Source organism: Acanthamoeba castellanii (genome assembly GCF_000313135.1).
Source record: "Acanthamoeba castellanii str. Neff unplaced genomic scaffold scf7180000084645, whole genome shotgun sequence".
Taxonomy (NCBI): domain Eukaryota; phylum Discosea; order Longamoebia; family Acanthamoebidae; genus Acanthamoeba; species Acanthamoeba castellanii.
This window is the reverse complement of record NW_004457313.1, coordinates 1143639-1164984: the sequence shown is the minus strand read 5'-3', so window position 1 is coordinate 1164984 and position 21346 is coordinate 1143639. Positions and strand designations below refer to the sequence as shown.

Genomic DNA, 21346 nt, shown 5'->3' with positions numbered 1-21346 from the left:
GTGAATGGCTGGGGGGGAGGGGAAGCGAAGGTGCGTGTGTGCGGGCGGGTGTGACGGCAAACGAGACCCAAGAAGAACGGTTGACTTCGGGTAGCAACCAATCAGTGCCATGCATGTTGCTATCAGCAACAGAGAGCCAACCGTGAAGTGGCGCGGTGGATCCGCGGAGGTGACAGAGCCCGGTGTAAGGTCAAGTTGCAGAGATGACTCCGCGGCGACAGAGATTACGACGCCACCATTGCCCTGGTTCTGATTCCTTCTGTCACTGCCGGGCGATCGCCACCTAAACTTTTTCGCTGACGGAGAACACCACCCTTTTCACGAGACCCTTAGCACCTGGGGCCTACGGGAGCGGGGGGGCACTTCGCTGTGGCTTCTTTCTGATGTTTTTTCCTTGTTCCGCTGTTTGCCTCTCTGCGACCGGTTGTTGTTCTGTTCACCGTGCATTCTTTTTGTTTTTATTTTGGACGTTTATTTGCAAATAAACGAACAAAATAAAAACAAAATAAAAATACAGATGCAGACGCTGGTGGTGGGGCACCTCAACGCAGACTTTGATTCCCTGGCCTCTTGCGTGCTGGGGCGCCTCCTGCACGGCCCCAAGTTTTGTGCCGATGCACCAGGTGCTCTTTTTTTCCATCGATTCGAAATCTTCATCCAATCCTGCACAGCAGAACTCGCTGTTGATTTTGTTCTGATTTCGCTGCTCACTGCCCGCTGGCGCAGAGCACATACCGATCCTGTATCCCGACTCGCTGGACCCGTTGGTGAAGGACTGGGTCAACAGGAACGAGGAGTTTCTGGAGTCGCACAACTTCATCGCCACGCTGGCATGTCCGCTCGGCGCACAGGCTGTCGCGGGGGCGGCAGCAAGTGCCAAGGACTCCCACAGCGAGGATGGAGAGGGACCACAGGGGCTGCGCTTGGTGATCGTCGATGGCCGGCGCCGCTCGCGCTTCACCCACGCCGGACCACTCCTGGTGCCGCCTGGTGCGTTTTCCCGTCTCAATCTGTTTCCTGGGCCTAAACTAGTCCCCCGCCCGAGACGATGGTGGCTTCTTTCACTGTTGTGAGGCTCCGGCGGCGCGAGGAGTGAGTGTAATCATAGCGTCCAGTGCATCTCTTCAATTCTGCATTATAGGCCCAGGAACGAAGAAGAACGAGGTGTTTGTTTACGATCACCACCCGCCCTCGGACGAGGACATACCGGCCCTGGCGGACCACTGCCTGGTGAAGCCGCTCGGCTCGTGCACCGCACTCCTCTTGCACGAGTTGGCCAAGAAGATCAAAGGTAGAGATACCAACGCCAACTCTTTTCCTTGCGCTTGTATTATTTGTGTCAGCCATTGATTGATGACATGACCAACGATTGGCCTTGTGTGTGTGTGTCGTGTGTGTCGTGTGTGCGTGTGTCGTGTGTGTCGTGTGTGATTGTGTGTGTAGAAAAGAATGGCGAAGTCAAGCCGCCCTACCTCACGCCGGACGAAGCCACCCTGTGCGGGCTGGGCATCTACAGCGACACGGGCAGCTTCGGGTTCTCGTCGACCACGAAGGAGGACTTCGAGGCTGCCGCGCTGTTGCTCACGCCCGAGTTCGGACCTATGCGTCTCTCCGATATCTTGGACCACCAGCACAAGCTGACCAACGTCGCAAACACCGTCACCACCGCATACGGAGATTCTGAGGGTAAGCTGACACGTGTGTGTGGTGTGTGGTGTGTGGTGTGTGGTGTGTGGTGTGTGTGTGTGGTGTGAGGTGTGTGTGTGTGTCGCTGCGCTCGGTGTGCGTGGTTGTACGCGCTGTTGAGAGGCTCGCTTGACTGTGTCAGGTTCCGGCGGCAGCATTCTCAAACAACTCGAGTGCAATGCCGTTACACATACGGTGGGTGATGAAAAGGCGGTCATAACGCACATCGTCGCGCCCATCTACGTGAACAACTTCTCCGCCTTGGTGCAACGATTTATGGACCAGGTGCGACCCCCCCCCACCCCTTTCTCACATTCGCTCACGCACCATTGACGTTTACTAAAGATCGCGTGATCGACAGGAGAACATCCACGGTGCCGTGTTTGGCCTCGGCGTGATGGAGGACCGGGGAAGGGTCGTGCTAGTGGCTCGGTCCCGGTCACCTTCAGGTAGAGCTCTCCCCGAGCCTGGTGGCGTGAGGGGCTGTATTCCTTACACTTGTAGTTGCGTGTGTGCGTGTGTGCGTGTGTGCGTGTGTGCGTGTGCGTGTGCGTGTGTTCGTGTTGCGTGTTGCGTGTTGCGCAGGAAAGAGTAGGATTGACGTGGGTCGGATATGCTCAAGTTTTGGTGGCGGAGGACACTACAGCGCCGCATCGGCCACGATACTCGACCTCACTCTGGAGGAGGTACTCTTACACGGGCAACTGCACGCGTGTGCGGGGCGCACTTTTGCTCATTCGTGACCCGTCAACGGTGTGGCGCAGGTGAAGAACCGCCTTTTCGCCCTGGTGGTCTCGCAGGTCGAGCAACACGGCAGTCTGGGCGAGATGAAGGATCTCGTTACCAAGGCACCCATCGTCGCCTACAGGTAGCCCATTCCCCCCTCCCCCCAATACACCTGGTTGTGGCGTTCGCTTGGGTGCGTGAAGGGAAAAACTCACTTTAGCGGGGGCGGTGGGGAAAGTAAACAAACCTTGGGCGAAGCGCGCGCACTGTTCGGTCGATTCGATCTCAAGAAGATGCCGGTGCTCGAAGGAGAGCCGCCGTCGGCGCCCAGAAGCGACCTGCCCAGCTTCATTCAACCCCACGCCAAGGTAAAAGACAAAGCCCAGGACTTCCTGCTCGAGTCTCTGACCAGCCTGGTTGGCTCGTGTGCGTATGTATACGTTTCTACGCGCCAGCTTGTGGGTATCATCGATAGAGCGGTGGCCGAAAAGGCAGTGTCGCACGGCCTGGAGGACGTGACCGTGGAGGAGTACATGGACATGGACTTCGATACGCTCACGACCGACGACACACTCTTCCAGGCCGTCGGTACACCTTGCGCCCCCTCCTCTTCATTATGTTCAACCTTGCGCGTGCGTCTCACACACCCGATCGCCGCGCAGAGCTGATGATGGGCAAGGGCCAACGCCTCATTCCGATCCTGGGCCGTTTTGGTGATGGTGGTGGAGGCGATGCCGGTGACGCCAGTGCGCGGCCGCTCACGCTGGTCGGGGTCATATCCAAGGCGGACCTGGTCAATCTGCTCATCCACCAGCCCTCGCGCTTCCCCATCTCGTTTCTCGAGGAGAAGGAGCAGCAACGTCGGCAGCAACAGGGCAAACTCGTCGGCGACGCCGGCAATCGCCACTCGACCGAGAAACCTGCCAAGGCCAAGGCCAAGGCCGCCCAGGAGCCCACGCAAAGCAAATCCAAGGTGCTGCGCGCCTACACATTCCTCGCATACCGCCGGGTTGGCTTACCCATCCGGCTGCGCTGTGCTCTAGGTGGGCGACGGCAGCAACGTGCGGGATCTGGTGAAAGGCGCGCTCGCAGCAGAGGTGTTCTCGTTTCTGGAGAAGGCCGGAAGCATCGCGCACAGCATGAACACACGCGTCTACGTCGTCGGCGGGTTCGTGCGTGACCTCTTCCTCCGCACCCCCAACCAGGTACCTGCCACCACATTGCACTGCGACCAATTCCCTGAATTCTCACCTCAACCCCCTTCACTTTGGCTTGGGTGCAGGACATCGATTTGGTAGTCGAAGGCGATGGCCTGACATTCGCGGACAAGCTGGCCAAGGTGCTACGCCTCGATGAGCCCAAGGATGGAGGCGAATGTACACGACACACTCGCTCACATGATTTCTTGAATCAGGCGACCGGAGGGCAGGTGAAGCACCACCACAAGTTCAGCTCGGCGCTGGTCAAGCTGCCCAGCGGCATCTGTATAGACGTGGCGACCGCGCGACTCGAGTACTATCCCAGCCCTGCGGCCCTCCCCTGTGTGGAGTTGTCATCGCTGAAGATGGACCTCTACCGGCGAGACTTCACAATCAATGCGATGGTGCTCGCCTGCCTTCCATTTGGCCCTTTCCGTCCCTCTTAAGGCACGAGCTGAGGTTGTTGTGTGTGTGTGTCGTGGTGTGTGTGTGTGTGTGTGTGTGTGTGTGTGTCTACAGGCAATCGAGCTGACCAAGGGCCGACTGGGCACGCTCGTCGACTATTTTGGCGGTATCAACGACCTACGCCAGAAGGTGGTGCGCGTGCTGCATTCTCTCAGGTAAGAGCGCACCAACCAATCGGTGGTAGCTCCTAACTATCTTCCTGCATCCCGACAATCAGTTTCGTTGAGGACCCCACGCGCATTCTGCGCGCCGTACGTTTCGAGCAGCGCTATGGATTCACCATCGGTACTACCCTCCCCCCAAGGTCGCGTATGTTGCACCACGCCTGTTGTTTTCAACTGACTCGTACTTTCTCCCACAAATGGCCACGTCATGCAGAGAAGCAGTCGCTGCGACTACTGCGCACCGCCATAGACAAGGGATTTTTCAACAAGCTGAGCGGCAGTCGAGCTTGGAACGAATTCCAGCACCTGCTCGACGAGCGCGGCGAGTGTGCGCTGTTGTGCCTGCAGAGACTGCGACAGCTTCACCTGCCCGAGCACGTCTTCCCTCCGTGGAAGTCGCTCTATCCAACTGACCAGGACCTCAAGTACGCTCTCTCCAAACAACACACACACCACACCACAACAATGAAGGCGGGAATTTCATATCACGTGTGGTGGCCAGGCTGATGCAGGACGTGCTCGAATGGTACGAACTGTCGCATCTGCGACCGGAACCGGAGAGGTGGAAGTGCTTCTTCTTGACCCTGTGCTGCCACATTCGAAAGTACGCCCACCGCCTCTCGTGGCTCATAATCTCGGCTGCGGCGTCTCTGACACCAACGCGGGCAGGCCGGCCGAGCTGGAAGCGCTGATGGACCGATTCCTCTTCCCCGAGAGTATCAAAGCACGATTTGGCGATCTGCGCGATGCTACGCACAAGGCGCATGTGGCCCTTCAACGGTAGGCTGTCGCTATTCTTTTTTTCCCCGATCGCAGCTGACTTATGGGCTGGCACGACGTACGAACTCTCAACTCAGGTGGATTGAAGCGAGGGAGGCGCACCAAGAAGGCGACGATACGGCCGAGGAACGGCACAACCAACTGAGCGATCTTTACAGCATCATGCACCCTATTCCTCTCGGTTCGTTCTCTTTTTCGTGTGTGTGTGTGTGGTGTGTGTGGTGTGCGTGCGTGCGTGCGTGCGCGCGTGTGCGGTGTGCTGAACGTGGTCTCCCAGAGGGGCTGTTGTACATGATGGCTCACAAGCAAAGGAGCGAAGAAGAGCGAAGGCACATCGTGGTCTACCTCACCCACTTGCGCTATGTCACCGTGGAGACCGACGGCAAGGACCTGATCAGAATGGGTCTCCCACCCGGTCCGCACTACCGCACCGTGCTCGACGCACTCCTCCGCGCGAAGCTCAACGGGCAGATCACCAGCAAGGAGGACGAGGAGCGGCTGGCGCGAGGCCTCATCGTCGAAGAGCTCAAGCTGCTCGGCAAGCCAAAGCTGTACGTACCACACACACACACAACACACACACCATACACACGCACCTACACTCACACACGACCCTTGCTTGCTCAACCGCTGCGTGGCTGGTCGCGTGCAGAGGCATAGATGGCAAGGCGCTGACGGCGCTGGGTGTGGAGCCCGGGCCGGCATTCACGGCCATCTTCCGGCTGGTCAACGAGGCCATCGCCCTCGGCCAGCTGCAAGACGACGACACTCAGGCGCAGCTCCAGTACGTCCAGACGCTCCTGTCGCGTGGCAAGGGTGTACTGTAACACTGCCTTGCCCCTCGGACACCCGGCAAAACCAAAGGAAATGCAAAACAAATAATTATTTGTAAATAAAAAAAAATAGTGTTTGTGGAGCAGCTCAGATGCGCAAGAGGGCCACGGTCACCGCCGGTGAGGTGCAGCCGCTTCGATGCAAGCCTGTTGAGAAGCTCGAACCACCGGCCACCTCAAGGGGACGAGCTACGGCGTCGAGCTGGCGGAGATGCAAGCTTCTGGCATTTGTCCTGCTGCTTCCGGTCCTCCTCGGCTCATTCATCTATGTCCGAAATCGCCTGCACGATCCACAATTCGAGACGGAGTTCCTGCTGGGTGCCGTCACTGATCGAACAGCCCGCGTGTGGGTCTACGCCGCCCACCACTCCCACGTCCTCGTCCACTACCGTCCAGCAAGCCTGGTACGCCTATTTATTTTGTATTAATCTTATTTATTTATTTATTTATTTATTTATTGGGGCAAAAGGGTGGGGAGGTGTGGCAAGCGAGCGCTGTGCAGCGCGTGGAGAGCGCCAAGGAGCGACATTGGACGCTGGTGGTCGACCTCAACGAGCTCACACCCAACACGACCTACCACTACCGGGTCCTCTTCTTCAAGTCCGACCCAAGTACCCCCCTTGCTCCTTTCCTCTTCATCGCCGCTCGCAGTGCAGTGCCTGCACAAGCTCACAATGCCGCGTGCACTGTGGATCAGGTTCGGCGGCGTCCACCTCCGAAGTCCACCGCTTCCGCACGTATCCGCCGGTGGGCGAGGGCGCGCGCTTATCGTTCGTCTATGGGTCCTGCATCGAGATGGGCTTCCCGTGGCCCTTCGACTCGCTCGAGGTCCTCAGCACCTGGAAGCGGCTCTACGACCCGCTCTTCGCTCTGATCCTGGGCGACATCGTACGCCGCCGCCACCAGCCACGCGCGCGTCGTCGCCTTTGCGCGGCAATTAATCGATGTCCGTGTCGTGTCGTTGGTCGTGTCGTTGGTCGTGCCGTGCCGTGCCGTGCCGTGCCGTGCCGTGCCGTGCCGTGCCGTGCCGTGCCGTGCCGTGCCGTGCCGTGCCGTGCCGTGTAGGTGTATGCGGATCTGCCCTTTCCGATGCCGTTCGAGCGGGCCTACAGGAAGCTGTTGACCGATGCACACTACGCGCGCTTCTTCAAGGACGCCTCGCGCTATGCCATCTACGACGACCACGAGCTGGCCAACAACTGGGACCGTGGCGCGGACCTCCCCTTGTACAGGGACGCCATGGAGGTACCTCGATCTCGTCGAGCCACGGCGCGCCCGAGGCCTCGCTAACAGCAGGCGTCGACTCGTGTGGACAGGCGTACGATGCGTTCATCGGCAGTGCCAACCCCGAGCTGCCGCAGGAACGCCCGCTGCACGAGGTCCCCTTTGCGGAGAGGAAGCGCTACTACAGCTTTACGGTGGGCAACGTGGGATTCTTTGTGTTGGACGAGGTGAGTCGCCCTTTTAGCTGCCCCGATCCCGCCTTTACTACTCTGTTACGCTCACTACTTGCCGGCCTGTCTGTCTTCAGAGGCCGTATCGTAGCGGGAACTATGAACAAGACGGCCCGAACAAGACCATGTTGGGCGCACAACAAAAGGAGTGCCTCAAGCGCTGGCTTGTCGAGACCAATGACACACTGGCCTTCCGCTTCATCGCTTCTCCCGGCATGTTTGCCTCCGTGGGCGGCCCCGCCGATGGATGGTACATCGTAGCAGCACACTTTGCCTCCTCGCTTCGACAAAAGGTTGGTTGGTACTCTCACAACTCATCATTGCCAACGCACACCACCACATCAGGGCCTTCTTTGAGCACGAGCGAGAGGAGCTGTTCGACTTCATGGAGGACCGCAGCATGCGCGGCGTTGTCCTTCTCTCGGGCGACGTGCACTGGGCCGGCGCGTTCGAGCACCGCAAGGGCCTCTACGAGTTCGCCACGAGCCCCATCCACACGTTCCCGCTCTTCCCCAACGTGCTCGCGCCCAACGGGGACAACAAGACGCGGCCCGAAGCGCGCACTCTCTTCACGCACACGTGGACGTTCCACTACTCGGTGGTCGAGATCGACACCGAGGCGGAGCGACCCTTCGTGCGCCACACGACCTACGCCTACCTGCTGGACTCGAACAATCCGTACCCCATCCACGACATCAAGCTGTTCATCGACGACGTGCAGCTCTCTCCTCCACCTGCATAACACCAAAGCATGCGAAAGAAGAAGAGAAAAGAGAAGAGAAAAACATTTGTGTCGATAAAAGCGTTGACTTTGGTGGAATCCTTGTCAGCGCACCGACTTAGGCTGTTGTGGTGACTCTGCAGCGGATCTGCCTTCATCTCCAGCTGCGACTTGATCGACGTCGAGAGGGAAGATATACATTTATTTATAATCTCTCCTCTCACTTCCACACAACTACACACTCGAGATGAGATCCTTCCTCGCCTCCATCCTCTGCTTCCTTCTCTTCTCCTTCGTTGCCATCAATGCGCAGTCCAATCTGACGCCAACGAACATTGCCGATCTTCTCCAAGAGGAGGCTGTTCTCCCCACTGCCGCTGAGGATGTCGTGACCAGCTATGTCTTCCCTGACAACGCTGCCCGGCGTAAGTGTCCCCCCCCGATTCGCTCATTCTTTTCATTCGATTAGCTCCTTATTTTTTCGATTTAGCTGCCTTTTTCTACTTGCACTGCGCATCTTTCTTCTCTCAATTTAAGAGGAGGATGATCTGCTTCTGTTGCGCCTCTCGGCTCTCAATTGGCCAGTGTTCTGATGTGGGTTTCCGCACGATTCGAAAATTTAGAGTTCACTGCTGGTGAGCCCGTCGAAGTGCTTGTTGGCTTCAGGAACAAGGGTTCGCGTCAGTACAACATCACCTTCATCGATGCCTCCTTCAACTTCCCCCAGGACTTCTCTTACTACATCCAGAACGTACGTGGAGTCTAATTTGGCCTAATGCGATTCGCCGCCGTAATTCTCTTGTGGCTCACAGTCAATCTTCTGGGTCTGTGCAGTTCTCTCGCTGGGAGTACGGCATGCCCGTTCAGGCCACTCAGGAGGTCACCCTCTCCTACATGTTCAGGCCCGACGCCATGTTGGAGCCCAGGGATTTCGGTCTCCTCGTGAATGTCTACTACAAGGACGCCACGGGCAGGAACTACACCAACGCCGCCTTCAACGGCACCGTCGATCTCGTCGAGCCCGTCGTTGGCTGGGATGCCCAGAGGTAAAGAAAGCCCTCCAAACTTGTCCCCCATCTCCCTAAAATCGCTACATCTCCATCTCCACTGCTCTACCTTCCTACGGGGTGTTGACACGTCTTTCTTCGCCCCACGCAGCTTCTTCGCTGTGCTCGCCGTGCTCGCTCTCCTCGGTGTTGGCGGTTTCTTCGCCTACCGTTCGCTCAGCACCTGGGCCAAGGTACGCACTTGTCCAGCTGCCCATACAGCTGCATCATCGTCTTGCCACGCACACAAGTCTGCATGAGGGCCGCCATCCTCATGCTCGTTCATCTCTTCTCCTTCAACAGAAGCAGAAGTCGTCCAAGAAGGTCGAGTATGGCACCAAGGTCAGGCAGGAGGTCGAGGATGACTGGCTCGCCGGTACCGCTGCCGATCCCGCTCTCCGCAAGAGGAAGCAGCAGCAGCCCAAGAAGAAGGTCAACAAGAGCGGATAAAGTGTGTGTCCACTCGTTGAGAGAGGAGACACCGTGGAGGTGGGTGTGCTGCCCCACGGTGTCTCATTTTTTTGGTGTGGGGAACATAAAGTGATACAACTACCACTGTCACTCGAGCCACAAGCCCAGCCTCCTGACGGACCTCCTCTTCATCTACTGGGGTCCCCTGGTGTCTTACGAAAAGGTTCGAAGAAAAAACAAAACAATAAAGCGTTTACTGAAACAACACGAAAGCAGATCGTGTTTGGATGATTCGAGTGACGGGAGCAGCTAGCTGCACGTGTTGGAGGCAATGATGATGATGTCCTCCTCTTCTTCGTCTTCCTCTGCCCCGCGGACAGCGGCACCCGCAGCGGTCGTCATGCGCGCCCCAAAAATCACGACAATTACAACACAAAGGTAATTAAGTCAATCCATTCATTCACATGGGACAGATATTAATGGCCTTGCTGTGGTGCCGCCCCCTCCTTCACAAAACAGCTATCAAACTGAGTACTGGCCGAAGATTTCAGCTGCAGTTATTGAAATTTTGATGCATCCCGAGAAGCAAATAATGCAGGAAGAGCTCTACAGGTATCCTCCTCCTACTTCTTCTTGGGCACCGCTTGTGGCTCCCCTCCTTCCCGCTGTCCGTGTTCGGCACCGACTCTGTACGTGCGTGTCTCCTGTTTTGTGTGCCCAGAACGGTGTACAACGTGTGTTGCCAGCGGCATCAGCCAAGGCTGTACGAAGACACGCTGAAGCTTGTGCGAGGCCACTTGGCACAGATGCGAGTCGACCTGCTCGCCGCCAACGAGCAAACCTTCTTCAGCCTCTTCTCCCGTTCCTTCGTGCGCTTCCATCGGGCCGTCGATATCCTCTGCGTCGGCTTTCGCTACCTGGTACCCACCGCACCCTCGTCCCAGTGCACCACCATCAACGTCAACATCAACATCGTCAGTGTCCTCCTTGCTGACGCCGTGTGCAGGAGCGCTCCTACGTCTTGGAGAAGGCCACCACGCTCATGAAGGTGTTCAACGATGCCTACACAGCGGGTGTGCTGCAACCGCCCGACGAGCCACCAGAGGTCAAGCGGCGACTGCAGATCACCCTTCAGCACTTCACGCCGCCCATTCCCGACCCCACCACCACCATGCACCTCATCAAGGGGCTCTACGCGCTCAACAAAGGTGCCTCACAACCACCTCGGTCGCGTGCGACTTGGATGATTGACTCTGTGGCGCGTTTGCTGTTGTTGTTGTGTGTGTGTGTGTGTGTGGTGTGTGTGTGTGTGTGTGTCGTGTGAACAGAATATGCATCGTTCAATCCGTTTCTGTTCGCCATGTACATTCCGTGCCTGCAGCCGCCACGAGGGCTCGAGGACGATCGGCAGGAGACGTTGGCGCACCTACGCATCCTCACCCATCAGGCCATCCCGCGCGGTGAGGGCCGCCGCAAACGAACGTACGACGACTTCCTCTCCCTGTAGAGCGGGCACACGTCGTCTCTGTACCTACCGCTGGTTATTTATTTGTTGATTTAGTTACACCTTATATAAGCAAACGACCAAAAGCACCCATTATTGGGTGTTCGTTCCATCGTAATCCGCTACAATGCAACAACAACTGCGGGGCGGGCCAGGTCACACCACTATGTGCAAATTGAGGATTTCTTCTTGCATTGGGTGTGGCTCGTCATCGCCGCAGGCGCATGAGGAAGGCGTGCTTGCAAATGGGGCTGTCGTCGGGGTAGTACTTCTTGTAAAAGTCCACGAGAAACTCCTCTGGCTTGAAGCCCAGCTTCTGGTACAGGATCACCGCATCGTTGGTCGCGGACACGTGCAGCATCACATCCTTACCCGGACACGTCTGCGCTGGCCAAACGCACAAAACATGAATATAGAATATAATATCATAAAATAAAATGCTGGTGCAATCAGAGAAGTGCGTACCTGAATGAGGTGGTACATCATGAAGGTGGCAATGCCAGCGCCACGCCACTCGGGATGTACTGCAATGTACGTTACGTAGGCCTGTGCGGACACGGGAACAGCGGCAGGTCAGTGACCATTGCCGCCCCCGCTATTATTTGGTACGGCGTGAATGCCCACACACACGCGCAAAAAGGCACGAATAGCGAACCTCTTCGGGCGTCATGAAGGCTGCGCCGACCACCATTGATTTGTACAGGGCCACCACCGTGAAGTCCGGATATTCTGTACACTCGCTCACTGGAGAGGGGGGGGGATCAGGCCATACGAACGAGGAGAGGCCCGTACAGACAATGCGCGCGCGCGCGAGAAGGGAAGTTCGAACCGTCTATGCCGGGCCAAAATTCCTCACAGAGAAGGCGGTTCACTCGCCCTACGAGCGCCGGCTTCAGGTAGGTGTAGTCTATCGACGGTGCCGCCGTGGCCGATGCCTGCCGCGTGCCACACACACGCACACGCGCGCGCGCGCGCACACACACACACACACGACATTGGGGGAATGGGGTGAGCGTGAGCTGGTCCACACAGATGAAGAGGACATGATGGGGACACGTACTCGGACGGTGTTGATCATCTCTCGGGTGTACCACTTGTTGGCGTCTGGTCGGCAGATGCGCTTTCGATGCGCCACCATCAGCTCCTCGAGCAGACGCAACTGCGCACACCACGCACGCGTGAGGCGCAGACTTAGTCAATCGACGAGCGCCCAGTAATTACAATCGTTATACTTTACCTTGGGCGTTCGGCTTTCAAAGTCGCGTCGAATGTAGGGCAGCAGCGGCCGACCCGTGTACGGGCTCACGATCTTACGGAAGAGGTTCTCGCTGGTAATGTTGACGACAAGAACGACGAGAAGATGGTAGGTGGCGGTGTGAGCCGATGAACCGAACGCGATGAAGCCAACGTGGTGGTGGTGTTGGGGGAAGTACCCCATCAGGCGCTCTTTGAAGTGGACCACGTCTCGGCGCGGGCGAGCGGCGAGAGAAGTCGAGGGCAACGAGTCCTGCGATTCGGGGGCGTCTGGAGGCCGGCCGCCGTCCATGGCTGTCGCGCCGGCTCCCTCGATCTTCATGGCGCCTGAACAAGTCGATCGATGAAATGAAATGAAATGAGTCGCTGCGTCGCTGCGATGGCAACGATGATGGTGCGCAGTGTGTACCATCGCCATCATAGCCTCCGAGCTCGTTCTCCCTTTTCACTGTGTGTCGTGTGTGTCGTGTGTGTCGTGTGTGTCGTGTGGCCGTGTGTGCCGTGTGTGTCGTGTGTGAGATCAAAGCGGGAACGGGTGAGAGGGTTGGTGGAGATCAGATGGGTACGTCGAAGTTTCTTCTTGTACTCGGGCTCCCTGCGGACAGGTATGTCGGTGGTGCAGTCAAAGTAGAGCTGCTTACGCTTCTGTGCCAGCAGGTTGTTCAGCAGCACATCGAGGTCCCACGTTCGCATGTCCTTCTCCCGCTTCAACTGCGCAGAATTGACAATGAGAAGTTAACATCATTACTTAATGCATTTTTATTAATTAATGAATTAGAAAGAGTGAACGATACCTGGCGAAGGGCGAGCTTGCGTCGCATGCGAGCGAGGATGGGATCGTCATTTTGCTTCCGTTCCTGGATGGAAGCGTCCAGATTGTCGAGCAGGCTATCTTCCTCGTCTTCGGTAAGTGGCTTGAGAATGATTCGTCTTATTCGCTTGGGCTTAGGTCCCTTCTTGCGCGGCAATCGCGGGCCGACTGATTTTTCATCAATCGTCTCCTTCTTCACGGCCGCGTGTACTACTGGCGTAGATGAGACAGGAGGAACGCCTAAAGATGGCGCACTCGTATGAAGCACTGTCGATGGATCACCCTCATCCAATTCTGTAGCCTTGCGCTTCATGTATCTACAACGCTACAAATGGCGCGCCAGTCACAACACCGCAGTGGGAGAAAGCAAGCACGTTCGACGCACCCTCAAACGTGCGACAGAAGGCGCTGTAGTTAAGAGGTAGAATTCCTGCTTTGGGTGCAGGGGGCCCCGGTTCGATTCCGGGCAGCGCCCTATCCTTTTGGTGGGCACACTGAAGCGCGAGATGCATCAAGAGGAGGAGATCAGCCAGGCTGTTGATGCCGCAACAGTTCACAATACACCAAGACATGCACGCAGAGGAGGACGTGCAAGAGACCAAGGATGAACGCGGGCAGGACTACAGAACGCAGGACGTTTTTACAGGACAAAGGGTTTATGCATTTTGTGTACAAGTTCAATTCAATCTCGAACAAGATTGACCAAGAGGCCGAAGCGGCTATGTACAAACTCTACAAGTCGTTCTCTTGGTGTCGGGGGAGCAGCTGGCGTGGCGTGGAGTGCAGTGCTCTTTCTTCCAATCGAGCCCCGATTAGAATCTTCTGCGGGGTCGGTCTGGTCGATGCACCTCTACAGAACGGCTTCCGAGCGGGGGCGGTTCGTGAGGGCGAAGTAGGACAGCGAGGGGACCACCTCGGGGTTGACGTCGACCATCGAGTGCCTCCTCGCTGCACTCGCCAGCTGTTGATTTCTGCGGTCGAGCTTGTTGGGGCAGGGCGACCCAGGCATGCCGGACGGGTAGGGCGCGCTGCCCACCGTGTTCGACATCTTCACGTCCGACGTCTCGGCCGCGTCGCCCAGGCCGAGGATGCTGCGACGTCTGCGGGTCGTAGCTGCAGGGACGTCGCTCGCCCTCCTCCTCATGTGCCCCCCGCCATTCGAGGCCTGTGCAGAGCAGCCGTTCGAGGAAGTCGCGTTCGAGGCCATACTGACGTTGGTACCAATATTCGGTTCGGTCGTGTGCGGTTGTGGGTGGGTCTGTGTGTGGGTGGCGGCGAGGTTCTGGCGTGTCACAGAGAGTGTTTGTGTGGTGCCTTGTTGTTGTGGCAGAAAGGTGAGGCGCTGTGTGGTTGTGGAATAGAGGGTCGGGTCCCCCCTTCCCTTTTTATGTTGCCATCTCGCTTCGTCTTTCCACTAATGCGTCGACATCAAAATTTCGTGCCCAATCGGACTTGGGCGACCGCGGAAGGTGCTGGACGGGGAGTGGTCGAACAAGGCCACAACAAAGCGTTGCCCTATCCGCTTTCAAACGCTACGGGTCGTGGCTTTGTGCCGGATGAAGGGCTTGTCGTTCCCTCATTCCCTTCGCCGAACACACTGAGACTGAGGCGATCTTAGGCGTGAACCGCTGGCTGATGAAGGAGTGCTTGTATTCATTCCAACCAACCAACCAACCAACTACCTTACTGCGGCCGTAGGGGTGATGAGGATGCAGTCTTCGGACTCTTCGACGACTGTCTGGGTGCCGTCGTGCTCCAGGTCGGTGGTGATGGTATCGTCGCCGGCGGTATTGGTGTTGTTGTTGTCGAGGAGAATGTTGCCACCGGCGTCCCTGCGCCCTCGCTCGACGGCCTCGCCGCGCTTGCGCATGATCTCCTCGATGTTCTTGTCCTCGCCAAACCAGCCCAGGTTGTCCGAGATCAGGTGGAGGCTCTCGCACCCGCCGCAGCGGATGATGACCACGCCCTTCTCGTAGGCCACGCGACTGAACTGCTTCGTACTGCGCAGCTCGCACACGCCGCACGTGTAGTGCAGCTCGAGCTTGGGCTGTATGCGTCCGATGTTCAGCGTCGTTGTGGTCGTCGGCGTAGCAGCCGACTCAGCGCTGGTCTCCTTGGCCTCGGCGCTGTCTGTGGGGTCATCGGCAGAGGTAGCCTCCACCATGCTCGACTTGGCGCTGCGCTGCAGCGTGGAAGAGGCGTGGAGCGATCGGGCGCTGATGCGAAGGAAGCAGGAGGGCGACCATGGTCGTGGCCTGGTAGCAGCACCGTGCAGCGGCGAAGCTGATACGCGAGAGGCCAAAGTAGACTGGCGTATACCCAGAAGTGCAGAACTTGGCACCGAGCGCGCCAGCAGGGCCAGCTCCCCCTTTGCAACTGTTGCTACCCTACCTGCTCATCAGAATTGATGTCAATTAATTAAGCTAAATAATACTAGAATAAGCAATAATGCAATACAGAACAAGGAAGGAGGGAGGGTACGTTGCATGCCGGTAACAGTTTCAAAAATGGTGTGGGTGTTGCTTGCGATCCCGGCGGGAGATTGAGATGTAGGAACGATTCCTCGAAGTTGTAGAGAACACAAAGAAACAGGATCTGGAAAACACAGAATAAATCGAAAAAGAGCAGAAAGGGTTGCTTGCAGATCATGCGATGGAGGCTCCCGAGCACTGGCGACCGCGTGCGAAGTACGTCAATCTCTACCTTAACGAAGAACAATCGACGGCAGATGGTGCCACCGATCACGCAGCCAAAGAGGCAGATGCCAGACTCGATTTGCACGGCTTCATCGAGCGCAAGCTAAAGGAGGGACTCGTGCTGAAGGACCCCTCGGCTCGCAAGGAGGCGCGGCTGTGGCTGGGTGCCACCCTGGGCCTGCTCGATGCCGACGACCCGCGCCTCAAGCATCGCTACTTCCTCCCCTTCCTGCGCAGCGGCAGTTCCGAGCACCGCGAGTGCGTTACTCCTCTGACCACGATGGTCTCACCTTGCTTGCTCCATGTTCCTTGCTCACCCACGCTGCGCGCTGCAGGTTCCTGCACAGTGCGGTGCTGCTGGTGTGCCAGACGTGGCCGGCCGTGTTCGGCCGCGTGCTGAAGCACGACGCTGGCCTCTTCCGTCGCTTCTTTCGAGGGCAAGACGCCACGAGTCGAAGCCCACCGCCTTCGCCCACGCCTTCGCCGCCACCACAACGGCGCGGGCGCTCCCGATCGCGTTCGCGCTCGTTCTCGCCCTACGCTCGCAATCGCTCGCGTTCGCGCTCCTGGTCTCGAGAACGTTCGCGATCACGTTCGAGACGCCGCTCGCGATCGCGGTCGCGCTCATTCTCGCCCTACTCTCAGAACCGCTCGCGTTCGCGCTCTCCACCGCCCGCTCGCAAGCGTTCGCGCTCTCGTTCGCGCTCACCTCAGCGTCGTGTCCGTTCGCGATCGCGCTCTCCCTCGCCACGCTCTCGCCGTTCCGCCGCCGCGCGCGCCCGTTCTCGAAAACTGATCGCCGAGTGGTTCGACCACTTCTCCTACACCGATCGGCCGCAGAAGGGCGCGGCGGCGCTCGAGCACTACTGCCTCGCCGAGCGCGACCACGTGTGGAACAAGCTCGTGTGGCGCACGGGCATCCCCGTGTCCCCCGTCATCGCCGTGCAGGTGCGTCACATACTCTCCGATCTCCTCTCCTTTTATACTCACTGACCACTTGCCCCACACCGTTTCAACTCAGACTCGCGCGCGGTTGGCGGAACTCGACCCTGTGGGATCCGTACGGTCCATGCTAGCCAGGGAGGCGGCCTTCTTCGCCAGCGAGCCGTTCCAGCGCAGCGTCGAGGACGGCGGGTTCCTGAGCCTCGACTACGACTACTTTGCTACGTTCATCGAAGAGTCGATCCGCTCCACCACCGCCTCCGCCGGTGCTGGCCACGGGAGGCAGACGCGGGAGGAGCACGATCAAGCAATGGAGCTCCGAGTCGCCCTCGAGGACTTCGTGGGCGGCGAGTCCCTGCAGAAGCTGTGCGACCACTTCCTGCCCTACCTGCACGACGACGCGCTGTTCGATCTCGTGCGGGACGTGCGAGACCACCACCGCCACCGACGGCGGCGGCACGACAGCAGCAGAGTCGGAGATGGCCACGACGAGGATCTGCTGCAGAGCGAGCTTGCCCAGTTCGTCATCGTGGAGTGTAGGTGGAGAGAGCTGGACGATCTGCTGTTGGCCAACGCGATGGCCTTCTTCGCCGGACGGCTGGTCAAGCATCTCACCTCGGGGGAAGGCGAGGAGCTGGGCGACTCCATCCTGGCCCACCTCGAGAAGCAACGGCTCACCCTCGCCTCGCGCGACGAGAAGGCCAACGATGCCCGCGGCCACTGGGCGCTCCGGCGCCGCCTGTGTAGGCGTCTTCCCGACGGAGACCGCGACCACGACAGGAGAAGCGAGAGGAGAAGGGAAGACGACGAAGCCGACGTGCGGCGACGGCAGTGCCGGTTCATCTGCGCGGAGGCGTTCCTGCTGCGCTATCGGCTGGCGCTGGACTTCGTGGACGAACGGTCGTTGAAGAAGATCATGACCAACGAGGGCATCGCCTTCCGGCCTGTCTACGTAATGACCGAAAGGAAGAGGCGAAAGGGTAAGGGCAAGAGCAAGACGGAGAAGAAGGAGAAGACAAAGAAGAAACTCGTAGGCTGGCGATTCCCTTCTGCCTCGTCCACCAACGCCACTGCAGACGAGGAGAAGAAGAGGAGGAGAAGCGACGGCGATGTCGGTGGAGATGACGACGACGAGATGGCGGGTGGGCTCACCTACGGCGTGCCAGACACACCGGGCTACATCGTGGGCAGATTCACACGCAGCGCTCTATACAGCTTTCGCACGCACCCACGCGGTTCGTGACAAGTCACGATCACAATTCACAAACAAATGCACAGAATCACGCCACCATGAACTGGACATCTTTCATGCTACTCTGCAAGCTAGCTGGCCCGCTCCACGAGAAGTCGAGGCGGCTGCCTGTGCTCTGGTGCGTGACACGAGCGATCGCGATTTCCTTTACGTTTCTTTTTTTTTCCTTTGCGTGCATCGGGACTTTCGGGGTTGTTGTAGACGCCACACGCGCCACTTTGTGCTCGTCGGGCGGGCGTGTTGAGTTTGAAGTTCCAACCAAGGTTAGGCGCCTGGCACGTCGATTGAACAGTCGATTTCCTACTGTACTGCGTGAGAAGATGAGCACAACCGCGACAGCATCCATCCCGGTGCCGGTGGAGCAATCGCCCGCAACTTTGGACAAGATCAAGGGCAATATCGCAAATGAAATCGCCAGGGTACCTCTTTCTGCCAAGCAGCGCTGGGCATGAGAACGGCTCTGCACTGAGGGCATGTTCCTTAAAAAAATCAAACAAAATCTCATCTTTCAACTTCCTCAGCGTGAGATTCAGCAGAGGCCCTCCCTCATGAATGCAGCGGTGAGCTTCAGCATCGGCGCGGCCGCCAGCGCGATCAGCGCCACCGCCGTCTACCCCATCGATTTGGTCAAGACCAGGCTCCAAAACCAGAGGTTCGCTACTTTCTCGGTCTTCCTACTTTCTTGCCTTTGTAGTGGCGTGGCTCCCTTTGATCCTTTCTTCTCTTCTAGAACGTTGGTGGGTCAGCGCGGCATGTCGATGTGGGGCTGCCTCACGAGCGTGGTCCGCCACGAGGGACCGTTCGGGCTCTACAAGGGTCTCATCCCCCAGCTCGTCGGCCAGGTGCCCGAGAAGGCCATCCGGCTGTTCATCGTCGACCGCATCCGCAGTCTATCGGCCACCGACGGCGTCAACTACTCGATCGAGCTGTTGGCTGGTCTCGCCGCCGGCGCCAACCAGGTGCTCATCACCAACCCCGCCGAGATCGTCAAGGTGCGCATGCAGGTGCAGGGCCAGGAGTACGCCAAGAAGAAGGCCGATGCTGGTACCGTGTGCCCATGAACCCATCTTACACCTCAGCGCCGTCGTGTGGCTGACCTTACTGCTTTTATGGTGGCGTTGATGGTGGTGCGCTCATGTCGTCAGCTGCCACCACCGCGAAGCCCAAGGGCGCGATGAGCATCCTGCGCGAGCTAGGAATTAAGGGAATGTACAAGGGCGCGTCCGCGTGCTTCCTGCGCGATGTTCCGTTCTCGGGTACGTTTTGTCAACTCGCGAGCCGCTCGAGCTCCACACGCGCCACAACTGATCGCCCCGGATCTCACAACGAGCAGGCATCTATTTTGGCAGCTACGCCTGGCTGAAGGAGCAGCTGCGCACGGGCAACGAGCCGCTGCACTCCATCGAGCTCTTCTTCTGCGCCTCGCTTGCCGGTTCGTGCCTTGGTGGCAGCGCACGTGCGTATGTACGATACGTCTTTGTGCTGACCCACGTGTGCGCGGGTGAGTGCAGGTGTCGCCGCGGCTTCGTTGACCACTCCGGCCGACGTGCTCAAGACGCGAATGCAAGTGGAGGCCAAGAAGGGCGAAGGCTACGCCAACCTGAGAGACTGCTACCGCAGAGTGACCACAACCGAGGGCTACAAGGCCCTGTGGAAGGGCGTGGTGCCCCGCGTGCTTCGCTCGTCGCCGCAGTACGGCGTCATGCTGTTCTCCTACGAGCTGCTGCAGCGCCTGTTCAACAACGACGTCCAGAGCTCCATCAGCATGGACGTGCTCGAGGACAAGAAGTGGGTCAAGATGCTCCTGCTCGAGGACAAGATGGGCATCCTGCTCGAGAACAGCTGGGGTAAGTACCACTCACTCACCACCGTTCCCCAGGCGCCCGCTCCCTCGGCCACAACTCTGATCATTCTTTCTGCCCAATCTTTGCAGAGCCCCCCACGTCGTTCACGCGGTTCAAGGGCGGATTCAAGCACATCAGCGTGGGAGGAAGCACGTCGGTTTGGGCCATCTCCCGAGGCGACGAGATCTACCGTTGGAAGGAGAACCAATGGTCCGAACCTCCCGCAACTTTCTTCTTCGCTCGTTCGGTTTCGTTCGTTCTTTCGTTCGTTCGTTCTTTCTTTCTTTCTTTCTCATATGTTTCTGTTGTGGTCGTTTCCTCACCCGGCGCTCGTCAGGGAGAAGACGACAGGCGCCAAATTGAAACAGCTCTCTGCTGCCGAGGATGGTGCTGTCTGGGGTGTCAACAACAACGGAGAGGTATTCTTTGCACTTTCGTACAGCTGATATGCTTGGTTGAAGCGTAACAATTCACTGACATCAACTCTTGGACGATAGGTCTACCGGTGGGACGGCGATAAGCAAACGTGGCAGAGCATTCCTTCGCCGTTCTCCGTGCTCCACGTCGCCGTGGGAAGCGATCGAGAAGTGTGGGCCGTGATCGACGACGAGAAAGAGCCCACGTCCGCGCTCAAGCAATCCAATATCGCCACGTGGGATGGCAAGGCCTGGATCAGAATTCCAGGTATGTCGCATGACACACAACCCCGCGCCGCGCCACTGAGACCGTGGGCTAACTGCTGCATTGTTTCTACAGGATCTGAGCAGATGAAACTCGTTTCTTGCGGAGCCGACGGCACTTTGTGGGCCATCAACAGCGAGAGGTTCACCTTCCGTCTCGATAGGGAATCGCTCAAGTGGGAGCAGATGCCCGGCTCCTTCAAGCAGGTGCGCCACTGCCCTGAATGACCCACCCGCGTCCGTCCACGATGCGAGGACACAAGGATTTGACGTCGGCTATTGTATTGTGCGTGTGCACGTGCAGGTGTCGGTGGGCAGCAAGAAGCACGTGTGGGGCGTAGACAGCAAGGACTGCATCTATAAGTGGAAGAAGGGAACGTGGCAGGTACGCAGACAGTCATGTTGTGAACTCGTGTGGTGCAACACACGAGTTGTCTGCACATCCGTTCTCACATTTATGAAAATGTGCAGAGAGTCACGATGGCAGACGTGCCACAGCACATCTCGGTAGCCTCGGACGGCAGCATCGTGGCGATGGACAAGGACACCAACGGCGTGGTGAACATGAAGAAGCTTGTGCTCCCCGTCGAAGACAAGGAAGGCGAAGTGCACTAAGCCGACACCACGCGTGCTTGCCCACGTCCCACATCATCACAGTTTTCTCCGCAGCACACAACACTCCCTACAACCAACATACACCACACAAACGACACTGTACAGCTTGCGTGGTGTCGTGAAATTGCAATTAAACACCAGCATTTTTTCAACGTTCGCTGTGGCCCACACCATTTTGGCGGGAAGCTTTCGCGCCAAAAACTTGCACGAGGAAATCCACCATCGAATTGGCTCGATTGATCGCTCTCAAGATTGGGGAGGAA

General features: G+C 58.0%; 10 protein-coding genes across 10 annotated transcripts; 7 read left to right on the top strand and 3 right to left on the bottom strand.

Annotated features, from left to right (window-relative positions):
* Positions 1-517: 517 nt before the first annotated feature.
* On the top strand, positions 518-2558 carry ACA1_097120 (DHHA1 domain containing protein; the record flags this gene model as incomplete). The annotated part of the gene is made up of 8 exons (XM_004334994.1): positions 518-623; positions 727-990; positions 1148-1291; positions 1444-1686; positions 1829-1971; positions 2048-2135; positions 2272-2372; positions 2451-2558. The coding sequence occupies 8 exons, from the start codon at positions 518-520 to the stop codon at positions 2556-2558; spliced, it is 1197 nt and encodes a 398-aa protein (XP_004335042.1).
* A 147-nt stretch (positions 2559-2705) lies between these two features.
* Positions 2706-5847, top strand: ACA1_097110 (tRNA nucleotidyltransferase/poly(A) polymerase; the record flags this gene model as incomplete). Its single annotated transcript, XM_004334993.1, has 14 exons — positions 2706-2828; positions 2868-3000; positions 3075-3421; positions 3456-3617; positions 3695-3751; positions 3827-4015; positions 4131-4231; positions 4294-4361; positions 4455-4665; positions 4743-4844; positions 4910-5020; positions 5098-5201; positions 5298-5571; positions 5673-5847. 14 exons carry the CDS (start codon positions 2706-2708, stop codon positions 5845-5847), a joined length of 2157 nt encoding a protein of 718 aa, XP_004335041.1.
* Positions 5848-5945: 98 nt separating this feature from the next.
* ACA1_097100 (alkaline phosphatase D, putative) lies at positions 5946-8049 on the top strand (the record flags this gene model as incomplete). Its single annotated transcript, XM_004334992.1, has 7 exons — positions 5946-6257; positions 6323-6464; positions 6551-6741; positions 6919-7098; positions 7170-7304; positions 7385-7557; positions 7653-8049. 7 exons carry the CDS (start codon positions 5946-5948, stop codon positions 8047-8049), a joined length of 1530 nt encoding a protein of 509 aa, XP_004335040.1.
* A 226-nt stretch (positions 8050-8275) lies between these two features.
* On the top strand, positions 8276-9524 carry ACA1_097090 (transloconassociated protein, putative; the record flags this gene model as incomplete). Its single annotated transcript, XM_004334991.1, has 5 exons — positions 8276-8457; positions 8614-8779; positions 8863-9074; positions 9187-9268; positions 9378-9524. The coding sequence occupies 5 exons, from the start codon at positions 8276-8278 to the stop codon at positions 9522-9524; spliced, it is 789 nt and encodes a 262-aa protein (XP_004335039.1).
* Positions 9525-10077: 553 nt separating this feature from the next.
* Positions 10078-10992, top strand: ACA1_097080 (uncharacterized protein; the record flags this gene model as incomplete). The annotated part of the gene is made up of 4 exons (XM_004334990.1): positions 10078-10097; positions 10207-10405; positions 10492-10693; positions 10814-10992. 4 exons carry the CDS (start codon positions 10078-10080, stop codon positions 10990-10992), a joined length of 600 nt encoding a protein of 199 aa, XP_004335038.1.
* A 205-nt stretch (positions 10993-11197) lies between these two features.
* Positions 11198-13367, bottom strand: ACA1_097070 (acetyltransferase, GNAT superfamily protein; the record flags this gene model as incomplete). Its single annotated transcript, XM_004334989.1, has 9 exons — positions 11198-11371; positions 11455-11535; positions 11645-11718; positions 11819-11924; positions 12050-12148; positions 12227-12570; positions 12810-12954; positions 13038-13264; positions 13310-13367. The coding sequence occupies 9 exons, from the start codon at positions 13365-13367 to the stop codon at positions 11198-11200; spliced, it is 1308 nt and encodes a 435-aa protein (XP_004335037.1).
* Positions 13368-13904: 537 nt separating this feature from the next.
* On the bottom strand, positions 13905-14198 carry ACA1_097060 (uncharacterized protein; the record flags this gene model as incomplete). The annotated part of the gene is made up of 1 exon (XM_004334988.1): positions 13905-14198. One exon carries the CDS (start codon positions 14196-14198, stop codon positions 13905-13907), a length of 294 nt encoding a protein of 97 aa, XP_004335036.1.
* A 534-nt stretch (positions 14199-14732) lies between these two features.
* Positions 14733-15542, bottom strand: ACA1_097050 (DNL zinc finger protein; the record flags this gene model as incomplete). The annotated part of the gene is made up of 2 exons (XM_004334987.1): positions 14733-15445; positions 15536-15542. 2 exons carry the CDS (start codon positions 15540-15542, stop codon positions 14733-14735), a joined length of 720 nt encoding a protein of 239 aa, XP_004335035.1.
* A 164-nt stretch (positions 15543-15706) lies between these two features.
* On the top strand, positions 15707-17935 carry ACA1_097040 (uncharacterized protein; the record flags this gene model as incomplete). Its single annotated transcript, XM_004334986.1, has 4 exons — positions 15707-16008; positions 16193-16556; positions 16591-16698; positions 16772-17935. The coding sequence occupies 4 exons, from the start codon at positions 15707-15709 to the stop codon at positions 17933-17935; spliced, it is 1938 nt and encodes a 645-aa protein (XP_004335034.1).
* A 329-nt stretch (positions 17936-18264) lies between these two features.
* On the top strand, positions 18265-21083 carry ACA1_097030 (carrier superfamily protein; the record flags this gene model as incomplete). Its single annotated transcript, XM_004334985.1, has 13 exons — positions 18265-18363; positions 18466-18596; positions 18675-18852; positions 18904-18988; positions 19090-19200; positions 19278-19376; positions 19456-19791; positions 19878-19998; positions 20126-20207; positions 20286-20472; positions 20545-20675; positions 20773-20853; positions 20940-21083. 13 exons carry the CDS (start codon positions 18265-18267, stop codon positions 21081-21083), a joined length of 1785 nt encoding a protein of 594 aa, XP_004335033.1.
* Between the last annotated feature and the right edge of the window lie 263 nt (positions 21084-21346).